The 15348-nt window shown below is 45.3% G+C and overlaps 1 protein-coding gene across 4 annotated transcripts in view; it reads left to right on the forward strand.

Annotated features, from left to right (window-relative positions):
* The window catches only part of LOC137377319 (serine/threonine-protein kinase BRSK2), a 636447-nt gene that overhangs the window by 536144 nt on the left and 84955 nt on the right, over positions 1-15348 (forward strand). For all 4 annotated transcript variants that reach the window (XM_068046888.1, XM_068046887.1, XM_068046889.1 and 1 more), the window contains exon 15: positions 6568-6616. In XM_068046888.1, the coding sequence (XP_067902989.1) occupies positions 6568-6616 (49 nt within the window). The remainder of the gene's footprint in view (positions 1-6567; positions 6617-15348) is intronic.

A 15348-nucleotide genomic window follows, 5' to 3' on the forward strand; every position in this document is an offset into this window, starting at 1 on the left:
CTACCTTGTAACCCTCTAGAGCCCTGTCTGATCCTTGCTTCCTCAACCTTAAGTAAGCTTCCTTCTTCCTCTTGACTAGCTGTTCCACATCTCTTGTCATCCAAGGTTCCTTCACCCTACCATCCCTTCCTTGCCTCATCGGGACAAACCTATCCAGCAGTCGCAGCAAGTGCTCCCTAAACAACCTCCACATTTCTGTCGTGCATTTCCCTGAGAACATCTGTTCCCAATTTAAGTTCCCCAGTTCCTGCCTAATAGCATTGTAATTCCCCCTCCCCCAATTAAATATTTTCCCATCCCATCTGCTGCTGTCCCTCTCCATGACTATAGTAAAGGTCAGGGAGTTGTGATCATTATCACCGAAATGTTCTCCCACCGAGAGATCTGCCACCTGGCCTGGTTCGTTGTCAAGCATCAAATCCAACATAGCCTCCCCTCTAGTCGGCCTATCTACATATTGAGTCAGGAAACCTTCCTGGACACACCTGACAAAAACTGCTCCATCCAAACTATTTGCACTAAGGAGGTTCCAATCAATATTCGGGAAGTTGAAGTTACCCATGACAACAACCCTGTTACTTCTGCACCTTTCCAAAATCTGCCTCCCAATCTGTTCCTCCGTGTCTCTGTTGCTATTGGGGGGTCTATAGAAAACTCCCAATAAAGTGACTGCTCCTTTCCTGTTTCTGACTTCCACCCATAATGACTCAGTAGACAAACCCTCCTCGACGACCTCCCTTTCTGCAGCTGTGATACTATCCCTGATTAGCAATGCCACTCCCCCACCTCTTTTACCTCCCTCCCTATTCCTTTTGAAACATCTAAACCCCGGAACATCCAACATCCATTCCTGCCCCTGTGATATCCAAGTTTCCGTAATGGCCACAACATCGTAGCTCCAAGTACTGATCCATGCTTTAAGTTCATCACCCTTATTCCTGACTCTTCTTGCGTTAAAATGGACACACTTCAACCCATCATACTGGCTGCAACTTTGCCCTGTCAACTGTCTAACCTTCCTCGCAGACTCTCTGCACTCTGTATCTGCCTGTTCAACAGCTACCCCATCCACTGTTCTGCAGCTCCGGTTCCCATCCCCCTGCCAAACTAGTTTAAACCCTCCCGAAGAGCTCTAGCAAACCTCCCGCCCAGGATATTGGTGCCCCTCCAGTTCAGATGCAACCCGTCCTTCTTGTACTGGTCCCACCTTCCCCAGAAGGTATCCCAATGATCCACATAACTGAAGCCCTCCCTCCTACACCAGCTCTGTAGCCACGTGTTCAGCTGCACTCGCTCTCTGTTTCTAGCCTCACTAGCACGTGGCACCGGTATCAATCCTGAGATTACTACTCTGCTCGTCCTGCCTTTTAGCTTCCAACCTAACTCCCTATATTCGCTTTTCAGGTCCTCATCCCTTTTCCTAGCTATGTCATTGGTACCGATGTGTACCACAGCTTCTGGCTGCTCCCCCTCCCCCTTAAGAATCCTGTAGACTTGATCCGAGACATCCCTGACCCTGGCAAAAAAATCCCGAAATGAAGTAAAACATTTTAATTTGCCCTTTTGAGGAACTCCAGTGTTCCCTGAATAAGCCAATAAATATTGTGACAATGAAATGCCCCATTTTTAAAGTGTAGTTGGAAAATGGCTTGGCCATGTGAGCCGCATGGAAGATGGCAGGATCCCCAAAGACACATTGTACAGCGAGCTCGCCACTGGTATCAGACCCACCGGCCGTCCATGTCTCCGTTATAAAGACGTCTGCAAACGCGACATGAAATCGTGTGACATTGATCACAAGTCGTGGGAGTCAGTTGCCAGCATTCGCCAGAGCTGGCGGGCAGCCATAAAGACAGGGCTAAATTGTGGCGAGTCGAAGAGACTTAGTAGTTGGCAGGAAAAAAGACAGAGGCGCAAGGGGAGAGCCAACTGTGCAACAGCCCCAACAAACAAATTTCTCTGCAGCACCTGTGGAAGAGCCTGTCACTCCAGAATTGGCCTTTATAGCCACTCCAGGCGCTGCTTCACAAACCACTGACCACCTCCAGGCGCGTATCCATTGTCTCTCGAGATAAGGAGGCCCAAAAGAAGTTGGAAAAATGCTTTGGAGCTTCTACCCCTCACCTCCCACTTCTGGTAGAAATGCCCCCCTTTTTGGCTTATCATGATGGTGGCATAAGGAGCCTATATTCTGGATTGCTGCTACTCGCACCCCAATTCATGACAAATGCTGAATCTTCATGACAGATGCTGATACTACGATCCATCTTTCAGAGTCTGCATTTGCTTGATTTAGTTGGATGGACATTTTCAGGTAATAACTTTCACTGCATCTATCGAGGACAGGGGTAGCCATCACCTGAAGTCCAAATGGATCCAAAATGAGCAAATTAGTCAAATCCATTGTGTTCAGATTCACACATATTAAAACTTTATCCTTTCAGGCACAAAAGTCGAGAAAATACATATTCTTTTGGGCCTCCCTATCTCGAGAGACAATGGATACGCGCCTGGAGGTGGTCAGTGGTTTGTGAAGCAGCGCCTGGAGTGGCTATAAAGGCCAATTCTGGAGTGACAGGCTCTTCCACAGGTGCTGCAGAGAAATTTGTTTGTTGGGGCTGTTGCACAGTTGGCTCTCCCCTTGCGCCTCTGTCTTTTTTCCTGCCAACTACTAAGTCTCTTCGACTCGCCACAATTTAGCCCTGTCTTTATGGCTGCCCGCCAGCTCTGGCGAATGCTGGCAACTGACTCCCACGACTTGTGATCAATGTCACACGATTTCATGTCGCGTTTGCAGACGTCTTTATAACGGAGACATGGACGGCCGGTGGGTCTGATACCAGTGGCGAGCTCGCTGTACAATGTGTCTTTGGGGATCCTGCCATCTTCCATGCGGCTCACATGGCCAAGCCATCTCAAGCGCCGCTGACTCAGTAGTGTGTATAAGCTGGGGATGTTGGCCGCTTTAAGGACTTCTGTGTTGGAGATATAGTCCTGCCACCTGATGCCAAGTATTCTCCGAAGGCAGCGAAGATGGAATGAATTGAGACGTCGCTCTTGGCTGGCATACGTTGTCCAGGCCTCGCTGCCGTAGAGCAAGGTACTGGGGACACAGGCCTGATACACTCGGACTTTTGTGCTCCGTGTCAGTGCGCCATTTTCCCACACTCTCTTGGCCAGTCTGAACATAGCAGTGGAAGCCTTACCCATGCGCTTGTTGATTTCTGCATCTAGAGACAGGTTACTGGTGATAGTTGAGCCTAGGTAGGTGAACTCTTGAACCACTTCCAGAGCGTGGTCGCCAATATTGATGGATGGAGCATTTCTGACATCCTGCCCCATGATGTTCGTTTTCTTGAGGCTGATGGTTAGGCCAAATTCATTGCAGGCAGACGCAAACCTGTCGATGAGACTCTGCAGGCATTCTTCAGTGTGAGATGTTAAAGCAGCATCGTCAGCAAAGAGGAGTTCTCTGATGAGGACTTTCCGTACTTTGGACTTCGCTCTTAGACGGGCAAGGTTGAACAACCTGCCCCCTGATCTTGTGTGGAGGAAAATTCCTTCTTCAGAGGATTTGAACGCATGTGAAAGCAGCAGGGAGAAGAAAATCCCAAAAAGTGTGGGTGCGAGAACACAGCCCTGTTTCACACCACTCAGGATAGGAAAGGGCTCTGATGAGGAGCCACCATGTTGAATTGTGCCTTTCATATTGTCATGGAATGAGGTGATGATACTTAGTAGCTTTGGTGGACATCCGATCTTTTCTAGTAGTCTGAAGAGACCACGTCTGCTGACGAGGTCAAAGGCTTTGGTGAGATCAATGAAAGCAATGTAGAGGGGCATCTGTTGTTCACGGCATTTCTCCTGTATCTGACGAAGGGAGAACAGCATGTCAATAGTCGATCTCTCTGCACGAAAGCCACACTGTGCCTCAGGGTAGACGCGCTCGGCCAGCTTCTGGAGCCTGTTCAGAGCGACTCGAGCAAAGACTTTCCCCACTATGCTGAGCAGGGAGATTCCACGGTAGTTGTTGCAGTCACCGCGGTCACCTTTGTTTTTATAGAGGGTGATGATGTTGGCATCGCGCATGTCCTGGGGTACTGCTCCCTCGTCCCAGCACAGGCATAGCAGTTCATGTAGTGCTGAGAGTATAGCAGGCTTGGCACTCTTGATTATTTCAGGGGTAATGCTGTCCTTCCCAGGGGCTTTTCCGCTGGCTAGGGAATCAATGGCATCACTGAGTTCCGATTTGGTTGGCTGTATGTCCAGCTCATCCATGACTGGTAGAGGCTGGGCTGCATTGAGGGCAGTCTCAGTGACAGCATTCTCCCTGGAGTACAGTTCTAGGTAGTGCTCAACCCAGCGGTCCATCTGTTTGCGTTGGTCAGTGATTATGTCCCCCGATTTAGATTTGAGGGGGGTGATCTTCTTGATGGTTGGCCCAAGAGCTCTCTTCATGCCATCATACATTCCTCTGATGTTTCCGGTGTCTGAGGCCAGCTGAATATGACTGCATAGGTGTTGCCAGTAGTCGTTTGCGCAACGCCTAGCTGTTCTTTGTGCAGTACTTCTGGCTGCTTTAAGTGCTGCGGATGTTAAATCGCTGGGGGCTTTCTTGTAGTTCAAAAGTGCAATGCGCTTAGCGGCTATGACAGGTTCCAGCTCTTCATTATGAGATTGAAACCAGTCTGCATTTCTCTTCGCACTTTTGCCGTAGGTGGTCAAAGCTGACTCATAGATGGCGTCTCTGATGTGGGCCCACTTGGTCTCAGCATCCCCTGTGGGAGTGTTTTGAAGGGCTGTTACAAGTGAATTTAGAAATTTTTGTAACAGCTGTGGGTGAGAAATTCTGCTCGTGTTGATGCGCGGGTGGCCCTTCTGCTTGGAATGATGCAACTTCTTTGGTCTGAGTCTAACCTTGCTGCACACCAGGGAGTGGTCGGTGTCGCAGTCCGCACTGTGGAAGCTGCGTGTGATTTGAACACTGTTTAAGGCGGCTCGCCTTGTGACAATGAGGTCTAGCTGGTGCCAACGACGTGATCTTGGGTGCCTCCATGAAACCTGGTGACAGGGTTTAGTGTGAAAGAACGAGTTGGTGATGCAGAGGTTATGATAGGTACACAACTCAAGCAGTCTCTGCCCGTTCTCATTCATCCTTCCAACGCCATAGCGCCCAAGGCAGGAGGGCCATGAGTCATGGTCAGCCCCAACCCTGGCATTAAAGTCCCCCAGCAGGAATAGGTGTTCGGTGTTGGGGATGCTGCTAATGATGTTATGGAGTTGTTCATAGAACTGGTCTTTAGCTTCAGGTGCGGAACAGAGTGTTGGAGCATAGATGCTGAGTAGGTGTACTGGACCAGAGGTGGTGAGCAGTCGGATGGACAGTATGCGTTCCGAGCCATTTGAGGGAGGCTCTATCATGCTGAGCAAGGAGTTTCTGATGGCGAAGCCCACTCCATGCTGTCTTGGTTCTTCAGGATCCCTGCCCTGCCAGAAGAAGGTGTAGTCTTGCTCTGCTAGAGAGCCACTCGCGGGGAGGCGAGTCTCCTGAAGTGCTGCAATGTCCACATTGAATCTACTGAGCTCGTTGTTAATGATGGCGGTCTTCCGAGAATCGTTGATTTGTGTAAGGTCTTCCGACAGGCCAGGACACATAGTTCTGACGTTCCAGCTTGCAAAGCGAAGGGCTGGTACCTTCTTTCCTTTTTTCATGTTGTTTGGTGCGGTGTATCAGTCCACCTTTCGGGCAATGACCCTGAGCTCCAAGCACCCATTGAAGCAGGCAGACTGTGGCGGGACAGAACCTTATTGACCGGGGGCTGCCCGGTTTGAGGCGGGCGGTAGCTGTCCAGTGAGGTGCAATGACCTCTCCCACCGACAAAGGCAACCCGTGGCGCCCAGTTTCTACGCCAATTTATCTGGACTTATAACCCGTAACTGCTGCCTTCCGTGTTGTTTTAGTCGCTGTGAGGCAACTATGGAGTGACCTCTCCATGGCGCATGCCTGGGCAAATTTATGGAGGTTGAGAGTTGCCCAGTCGTCAAAACCCCCCTCTCGGCCTTTCTGGTGGGGTCCAAAGGAGTGCAGGACACGACGTTTGGCACCAGTATGGCTGCAGGAACTGCCGGAAACATGCCAAAGGTGACACATGACCGCCTACGGGGTTCCGCTCCGGATTTTCTGTTAGGGTTTACTCCCTTAGCCTTGGTCTCTCCCGAGACGCCCACAAGGCAGTGGGGTTGTTGGGGCCCCTACACAGGTGTAGGATGGTGCCGGTGGGAGGAGGGGATGCAAGGGGGAGGGGTAGAGGGAGGGGGTGGGGGGGGGGTGCATATATCTTGGTAAAATTAACTTTGGTTATTCTCCTTACATTTCTCTGTATCTGATTGTTGACATATCAAGAACAAAACATATCAATAGCAAGAATCAGAGCATCTGAGTTATTAAACTGCTCATGAAATGTAATAATTTTTGTAATGCTTTCATGTCAAGTTCTAAAAGCCTCTAAGATGCCAGTGGTTCCATGTTTGATTTAATTAATATGTTTTTCTTTTCTTTTCATGCAGTACCTACGCCAGAGGAGATGTCAAGCCTAACTCCAGAGTCTTCCCCAGAGTAAGTAACCGCCTGTTGCTCACAAGTGCAAACATGTGGCCAGGGTATGGTGTTTCACTGCTTATACATGGCAACTATTTCCAACATGTGTTTGTCCAGTTTTGGGTGAGATAGAGTCCATTATTGAGTATACTGGACATCAGTGCAACTCGGGATCCAGGACTCATTTGCAACCTGCCTTCCCTTCATTAGCAATTTTTGTGTTTTAAGTGCTGTAATATTTTCTGTCAGTTGCTTTTGTGAGAAAGCTAAGCTTTTGAGTCCCAAATCCATCACAGTTGGCTGAAGAGATTCAAGCTGGCAGGCTTCCGCTCCCAGCATTTACTGCAATGTATGCAATGTTTCATGATTGACAACTAGGTTGGCTATTGATAGACAATGCTTTGATTTTCGGATGGTAAGGCAGAAAGCATTTTTCCTTGAAAGGCTGGGCCTCCATAGTCTGCCTCTCTTTCCAGAATAAGCAAACAACTCCACTAGCATTGTATTGTTTGTCAGCCATGGCTCAGTTGGTAGTACTCTCACCTCTGAGACAGAAAGTTGTGGGTTCAAGTCCCACTTGAGAGGCTTGAGCACAAAAATCTAGGTTGACACTCCATAGGAGTATTCCGAGAGTGCTGCACAGTCTGAAGTACTCTCTTTCAGATGAGACATAAAACCAGGTCTCTGTCTGTTCTTTCAGGTGGGCATAAAAGATTCCATGGCACTATTTTTATGGGGAGTTATCCTGATCTTCTGGCCAATATTTATCTCTCAAACAACATCAGGAAAAACAGATTAGCTGGTCAGATTGCTGCTTGTGGGATCTTGCTGTGTGCAAACTGGCTGCATGTTTCCTACCTTACAACAATGCCCACACCTCAAAAGTACTTCATTGGCTATAAACGCTTTGGGACAGCCTGAGGTCATGAAAGGCTCTATATAAATGCAAGTCTTTCCTTTTTCTCATGTGACTACCAGGAGGATAGCCGGACCTCAGTCTTTTCTTGTCTCGCAATTCCTCTGTTCCTAGAGACCTGCCCTGCAGCTAATGCAACCCTCTTCAAAGACCAATGGCTGTTGTGGGAATGATTTCCAAGACATTGGCAAGAAAAAGATGAGTTTAAAGCTTATCAGTTGAAAAAATAAGCCTGTTACAAATTAGGGGTTAGATTAGCATTTCTGCCAATCTGCCCTACTTTAGATCATTTAATTCTGTTTTATTATCCAAACAAACACTGCACCATGCCACTATGTATCCAGAACAAGGATTTTGTTACGTGATATTTTGGCCTCCCACTACCAGGCTAATCCCTACTTTTATACTTACAATATTAAATGTGTTTTGGTAGAAATTGTAAATTCCTTCCCCCCCACCCCACCCCCAACTTTCCCTCTACTCTCTCCAGAAGATGCTGAGAAAGAATTCCTCACTTAAATAGTCACTCTTCATATAGGAGTTTAAAAAATGAGTTTTGTCAGGCAATTCAATATTGAGACTTAACAAACTGACTATTTTGCTGGATTAATGCCGTAAACATACACCTTTTCACCCAGACCGTGGTCCCGCATCTAAAATAAATGCTAACTTAACACAGCATTATTAAGAGAGCAACATTTCCAAATAAACAAAAATCATTTATTTTCTTTCACTTTCTTGCAAAGCTGTTACTATATAACTCATTAATACATATTTCAAAGGTGTTTGCATAATGTGTCATTCCCTGCAAACGTTCCATCAGCTGCAAACTGCTGACAACAGCATGCAGTGAGATAGTTTGGACAGAATCATTGCATCCTGTTTAGTTCAGAAATCCATATTTCATGCGCTTCACAGGTAATTTCTAATTGCCATGCCTAATGGTGCTTTCGTCTGTGCTAAATATTTATCAGTTTGCAATCAAAATAATGCTTTTGTGATGAGCTGTGCTGTGTTGGAGTTATAAACCTGCCAGATTCACTAAAGCCAAAACCTATACTTCCCGACTGCCATAGAATCATGGAATCATAGCATGATCGAGCACAGAAAGAGGCCACTAGGCCCATCATGCCACTGCCAACTCTTTGAAAAAGCTATCCAATTAGTCCTACTCCCCTGTTCTTTTCCATAGCCTTTTTCCACATCAAGTATGAATTTAGTTCCCTTTTGAAAGTTATTGAATCTGCTTCCACCATCCTTTCAGGCAGTGGATCATCATAACTTGCTGCATAATGTTTTTTCCTCATGTTGCCTCTGGTTCTTTTGTGAATTAACTTAAATCTGTGTCCTCTGGTCACTGACCTGTCAGCCACTGGAAACAGTTTCTGCTTATTTGTTCTATCAAAACCCTTCAAGATTTTAAACACCTCTATCAAATCTTCCTTTAGCCTTCTGATGAGTTCTGATGAAAGGTCACTGACCTGAAACGTTAACTCTGCTTCTCTCTCCACAGATGCTGCCAGACCTGCTGAGTATTTCCAGCATTTCTTGTTTTTACTTCCTTTAGCCTTCTCTGCTCTAGGAAAACAATCCCAGTTTCTTTAGTCTCTCCACATAACTGAAGTCTTTCATCCCTGGTACCATTTCAGTAAATCTACTCTGTACCCTCTCTTAAGACCTTGACACACTTTCTAAAGTGTGATGTCCAGAATTGAACACAGTACTCCAGCTGAGGCCTAACCTTTGTTTTGTAAAGGTTTAGTGTAACTTCCTTGCTTTATTATGCTAGGCCACTATTTATAAAGCCATGGATCCTGTATGCCTTTTCAACAGCCTTCTCAACTTGTCTTGCCGCCTTCAAAGATATGTGTGTGTACATCCCCAAGAAACTCTGTTCCTACATCTCTTTAAAATTGTACCATTGCCTTTCCTCATTCTTCCAACCAAAATGAATCACTTCACACTTCTCTACATTAAATTTAATGTGCACCGTGTCTGCCTATTTCACCACCAACAAGTACTAGCATTTATATAGAGCCTTAATTGTAATATAACATCCCAAGGTGTTTCACAGGAGTGTTATCAAACAAAATTCACCAGTCTGTCTATGTCCTCGGGAAGTCTGTTATTATCCTCCTGTTGACTTTATTTGCAGGTTTCGTATCATCTACAAGCTTTGAAATTATGTCTGTGTACCTAAGTCCTAATATATATCAAAAAAGAGCAGCTGTCCCAACACAAAAACAAAAAATGGATAAAAAGCAAAATAGTGCAAATTTTGAAAATCTGAAGCACTCAGCAGGTCAGGCAGTGTCTGTGGAGAGAACAGACAAGTTAATGTTTCAGGAGCTATTCTGATGAAGGGTCCACACCTCAAATGCTGAAATGCCTATTCTCTCGACAGATGTGCGTGGCCTGGCGATTATTTTCCAGTTTTGTTTAAAAAAATCAGGCCTGCTAAAGTTTCTCGTGCCACCAACCATGTGAGATCATGCATCAGGAGCTAGTGGCGGATGTTTAGCATAAAAGCAGGAAAAGAAGTGCAGGCTAGAACCCTTCTGTAACCCAATAATTGCAGAGGAAAGATGATCATGCTCTATGATCTCAATTATAGGATCATAGGAAATAGGAGTAGGCCATTTGGCCCGTCAAGCCTGCTCTGCCATTCAAACAGATCATGGCTGATCATCTACCTCTTCCCCATTTTTCCATATTATCACCATATCCCTTGATGTTATTAGTATCCAGAAACCTATTGATTTCTGTCTTGAACATGCTCAATGATTGAGCTCCTACAGCCCTCTGGGGTAGAGAATTCCACAGATTCACCACCTTTTGAGTAAAGAAATTCCTTCTTATCTCAGTCTTAAATGATCTGCCCCTTATTCTGAGGCTGTGTCCCCTGGTTCTAGACTCACCAGCCAGAGGAACCATCCTCTCCACTGTCACACCCTGGAAGAATTTCTGTAAGTTTCAATGAGATCACCTCTCATTCTTCGAAACTCTGGAGAATACAGGCCCAGTTCCCTCAATCTCTCCCCATAAAACAATCCCGCCATCTCAGGGATTAGTCTGGTGAACCTTCGTTGCACTCCCTCTATGGCAAGTATATCCTTCCTTAGATAAGGAGACCAAAACTGTACACACTACTCCAGGTACAGTCTCACCAAGGCGCTATACAATTGCAGCAAGACTTCTTTACTCCTGTACTCAAATTCCCTTGCAATGAAGGCCAACATACCATTTGCCTTCCTAATTGCTTGCTGCACCCCCATACTAGCTTTTAGTGACTCATGAACGAGGACACCCAGGTCCCTTTGGACATCAACACTTCCCAACCTCTCACCATTTAAGAAATACTCTGCCTTTCTGTTTTTTCTACCAAAGTGGATCACTTCATGCTTATTTACATTATATTCCATCTGCCAGGTTCTTGCCCGTTCAATTAGCCTGTCTAAATCCCATTGAAGCCTCCTTGCATCCTCCTCACAACTTACATTCCCACCTAGTTTTGTATCATCAGTAAATTTGGAAATATTACATTTGCTCCCCACATCCAAATCCTTTATATAGATTGTGAACAGCGGTGGCCCAAGCACTGATCCTTGCAGTACCCCACTAGTAACAGCTTGCCATCCTGAAAATTACCCATTTATTCCTATCTCTGCTTTCTGTCTGTTAACCAGTTCTCAATCCATAGCAGTGTATTATCCCCAATCCCATGTGCTCTAATTTTGTTTTGTGGGACTTTTTCAAAAGCCTTCTGAAAATCCAAATACACCACATCCACTGGTTCTCCTTTATCTATGCTACAGGTAATATCCTCAAGAAACTTCAATAGGTTTGTCAAACATGATTTCCCTTTCATAAATACATGTTGACGCTGCCCAATCATATTATTTTCCAAGTGTCCAGTTATCTCCTCGTTTATAGTAGATTCTAACAAATTCCCTACTACTGATGTCAAACTAACAGGTCTGTCGTTCTCCGTTTTCTTTCTCCATCCCTTCTTAAATAGTGGGGTTACATTTGCTACTTTTCAGTCTGAAGCAACCCTTCCAGAATCTATACAATTTTGAAAGATAACCCCAATGCATCCACTATCTCTATAGCCACCTCCTTCAATATTCTGGGTTGTAGCTCATCTGGTCCAGGGGATTTATCAACTTTCAATCCAATTAATTTTTTGACTGCTATCTCTTTATTGATACTAATTTCTTTCAGTTCCTCATTTTTACAAGTCCCTTGGTTCCCTAGTATTCTGGGAGATTTTCTGTGTGTTCCTCCATGAATACAGACTCAAAGTAATTGTTTAGTCTCTCCATCATTTCCTCATTCTCCACCACAAACTCTCCTGTCTCCGCCTGCAATGGGCCCACATTCGTCCTTGCTAATCTTTTCCTTTTCACATACCTAAAGAAGCTTTTACAGTCCACCTTTATGTTTCTAGCTAGCTTGCATTCATAATCTCTTTTCCCTTTCTTTATCAGCTTCTTGGACTTTGTTGGACTCTAAATTGCTCCAAATTCTCAGGCTTACCAGTTTTTCTGACCACCTTCTAAACCACTTCCTTTGTTAGCCACGGTTGATTCACCTTTTCTGAAGGGGTTTTGTGTCTTAGAGGAATGTATATTTGTTGTAAACCATGTAATACTTCTTTAAATACTAGCCATTGCCTGTCTACCATCAAATCTGCTAATGCACTTTCACAATCCACCATAACCAACTTGCCCCTCATACCTTCATATTTTCTTTTGTTCAGATTTAAGACCATAGTTTCAGAATGAACTATATCTCTTTTAAACTTAATGTAGAATTCTATCATATTGTGGTCACTATTTCCTAGTGGCTCCTTTACAGCAAGATTATTAATTAGCCTTTTCTCATTACATAATGCTAAATCTAAAATAGCCCGAACCTAGTTGGTTCTTCAACATACTGCTCCAGAAACCCATCTCGTACACACCCCAGGAATTCATCCTCCACAGCATTAGTGCTAATTAGGTTTACCCAATCTATATGTAAATTGAAGTCACCCATTATTACTTTACTGCCCATGCTACATGCAGCTCTAATTTCCGGATTTATACCGTGCCCAACATTCCCACTACAGTTTGGTGAGTTGTAACAACTCCCACCAATGTCTGCTGCCCCTTCTTAGCTCCACCCAAACTGATTTTACATCGTGCTCCTTCGATCCAAGATCCTTTCTCACTAATGTACTGATCTCGACCCTTATTCATAGCGCTACCCCACCTCCTTTTTCCCTCCACCTATCCTTCCTAAATACAAATATCCTTGAATAATCCCTTCCCAGTCGTGGTCATCCTGTAACCATGTCTCCGTAGTGGCAACATATCATACACATTTACCCTTATTTATGCCTTCAAATCATCTACCTTGTTGCGAATGTTGCATGCATTCAGATAGAGTGCCCTTGGCTTTGTCTGAACATTATTCCTCATTCCGATCCTATTTTATGTTTGCCTTTGTCTTGTCTGCCTTCTAATTTCGCTTACTATTTTTCTACTTCCTGTTACCAGTTTTGCTTCTCTCCAATCTGAGCTCCCTCTTATGTTCCCAACCCTCCCCAACAGCACTAGCAAACCTCCTGCAAGGATGTTAGTCTCCGTCCTGCTAAGATGCAACCCATCCATTTTGTATAGGTCCCACCCAGTCCAGAACAGTCCCACTGCCTCAGAAATATGATGCCCTCCCTCCTGCACTAATTCTCCAGCCACATGTTCAATTGCTCAATCCTCCTATTTCTATGCTCACTAGCACTTGGCACTGGGAGTATTCCTGAGATTACTGCTTTTGAGGTCCTGCTTTTTAATTTCTTGCCTAACTCCCTAAACTCAGCTTTCAGGACCTCATCCCTCTTCTTACCTATGTCATTGGTGCCAATGTGGACCATGACCTCTGACTGTTCACCCTCCCCCAGAAGAATGTCCTGCAGCCGCTCTGAGACATCCTTGACCCTGGGACCAGGGGTGCAACACACCATCCTGGTATAACGTCGCGGCTGCAGAAACACCTGTCTGTTCCTCTAACTAACAAATCCCCTATCACTATTGCACTTCCACTCATCTTCCTCCCCTCCTGTGCAGCTGAGCCAGCCGTAGTGCCATGGGCTTGCTTTTTACTGCACTCCTCTGAGGAACCATCGCCCTCACCAGTGTCCAAAATGGAAAACTGGTTGGCAAGCAAGATTGACTCAGGACTCCTGCACTATGTGCCTGGTTCTCTAGATTGCCTGGCAGTCACCCATTCCCTCTCTGCTTGCACACTCTTAACCTGCAGTGTGACCACCTCCCTAACAGTCCAAGTAGTTCTGTGTCTCACGGATGCACCACAGTGACTCTAGCCGCCAGTCAAGTTCCAAAACACGGAGCTCAAGCTTCTGCAGCTGGTGACACTCTGCAGATGCATTTGTCAAGGACTTACTGTGCGTCCACGAGTTCCCACATATCACAGGAGGCACATTCCACTCGGCCAAGCTGCCCTGCCATACCTTATCTTTACAAACTAATTATTTGAGAATTGCTGAAAAAAGAGCCAGATTTTCGTCTTGCACTCATCAGGAGTGGAATGTGCCTCCTGTGATATGTGGGAACTCGTGGACGCACAGTAAGTCCTTGACAAATGCATCTGCAGAGTGTCACCAGCTGCAGAAGCTTGAGCTCCGTGTTTTGGAACTTGACTGGCGGCTAGAGTCACTGTGGTGCATCCGTGAGACACGCAAGAATAACCAATGTAAGGGAAAACCACAACTTATACTGCATGAGAAGAGAGTGCTAATTTGTTGGCAAGTGAACTCTGATTGGTAGAGGCATTGCCATAGAGAATGCACCAGTTTACTGTTTCTGACAGTTAACTGCCAAGCTATGTTTGAAATTTAAACCAGACAGCCTGACTTTCATTGGTCAAGGCATTGCCCTGAGGAATGAACCAGCGAATGGCTGTCACTTATTTTGTTTAGCTGAAACAGGCGCAATGTTAGTACATGTTCTTGCAGTCTGCAAAGAACAGGGCCGTGTGTATTAATATATGTAGCTTCCAATACGCGCAAATGCACCACACTGTGAGCCCGACTGACAATCTTAAATTCGTTGTCAGCATATTTCTTAGCACACTGCGGATTATTTAGCAAATGTTGTCCAATCGCGGAATCACATCTAATGTTGGACACTGTGTTTTGAGTTTTTCAAGCATGGACTGGTTAGGGGTATGGCCTGTACCTTGCCCGTTGCAAACAGCAGAAAGGACATGTTTGATACGATCCACAAGTCTTTGGGACATACAGCCTATATACCTAGCATCACACTGGCAGTGAAATTCAAATATCACATTACTCATTTGTGTGACAGGCAGAACATCTTTTTGGCTTGACGGCAGCATCCTGTTAGTGGCGAACACCACACGTGTTGCTACAGTACAGTAGCAGTGTGAAACAGCTAGCTTTACTTGTTGCTCAGATTTTTTGGGATACATTACCCTTCACTTGCCAACCAATCAGCACTCTCTTATGCAGTATAAGTTGTTGTTTTCCCCTACATTGGTTATTCTTGTATATTATCCTGATGAGTGCGAGGCGAAAAGCTTCGGCAACATGTCTCTATTTTCAGCAATTGTCAAGTTTTGTACTACTAAACAACTATAAACTAATTATTATTGATGTAATAAGTAGAGTAACTTACCAGTTACTCACCAATCAGCTTCTTCCCCTCTATACACCATAGGAACATAATAACATAAGAAATAGGAGCAGGATTTGGCCATTCAGCCCCTCGAGCCAGATTCCACCATTCAATAAGATCATGGCTGATTTGAT

The sequence above is a fragment of the Heterodontus francisci genome, chromosome 14 (assembly GCF_036365525.1).
Source record: "Heterodontus francisci isolate sHetFra1 chromosome 14, sHetFra1.hap1, whole genome shotgun sequence".
NCBI lineage: Eukaryota > Metazoa > Chordata > Chondrichthyes > Heterodontiformes > Heterodontidae > Heterodontus > Heterodontus francisci.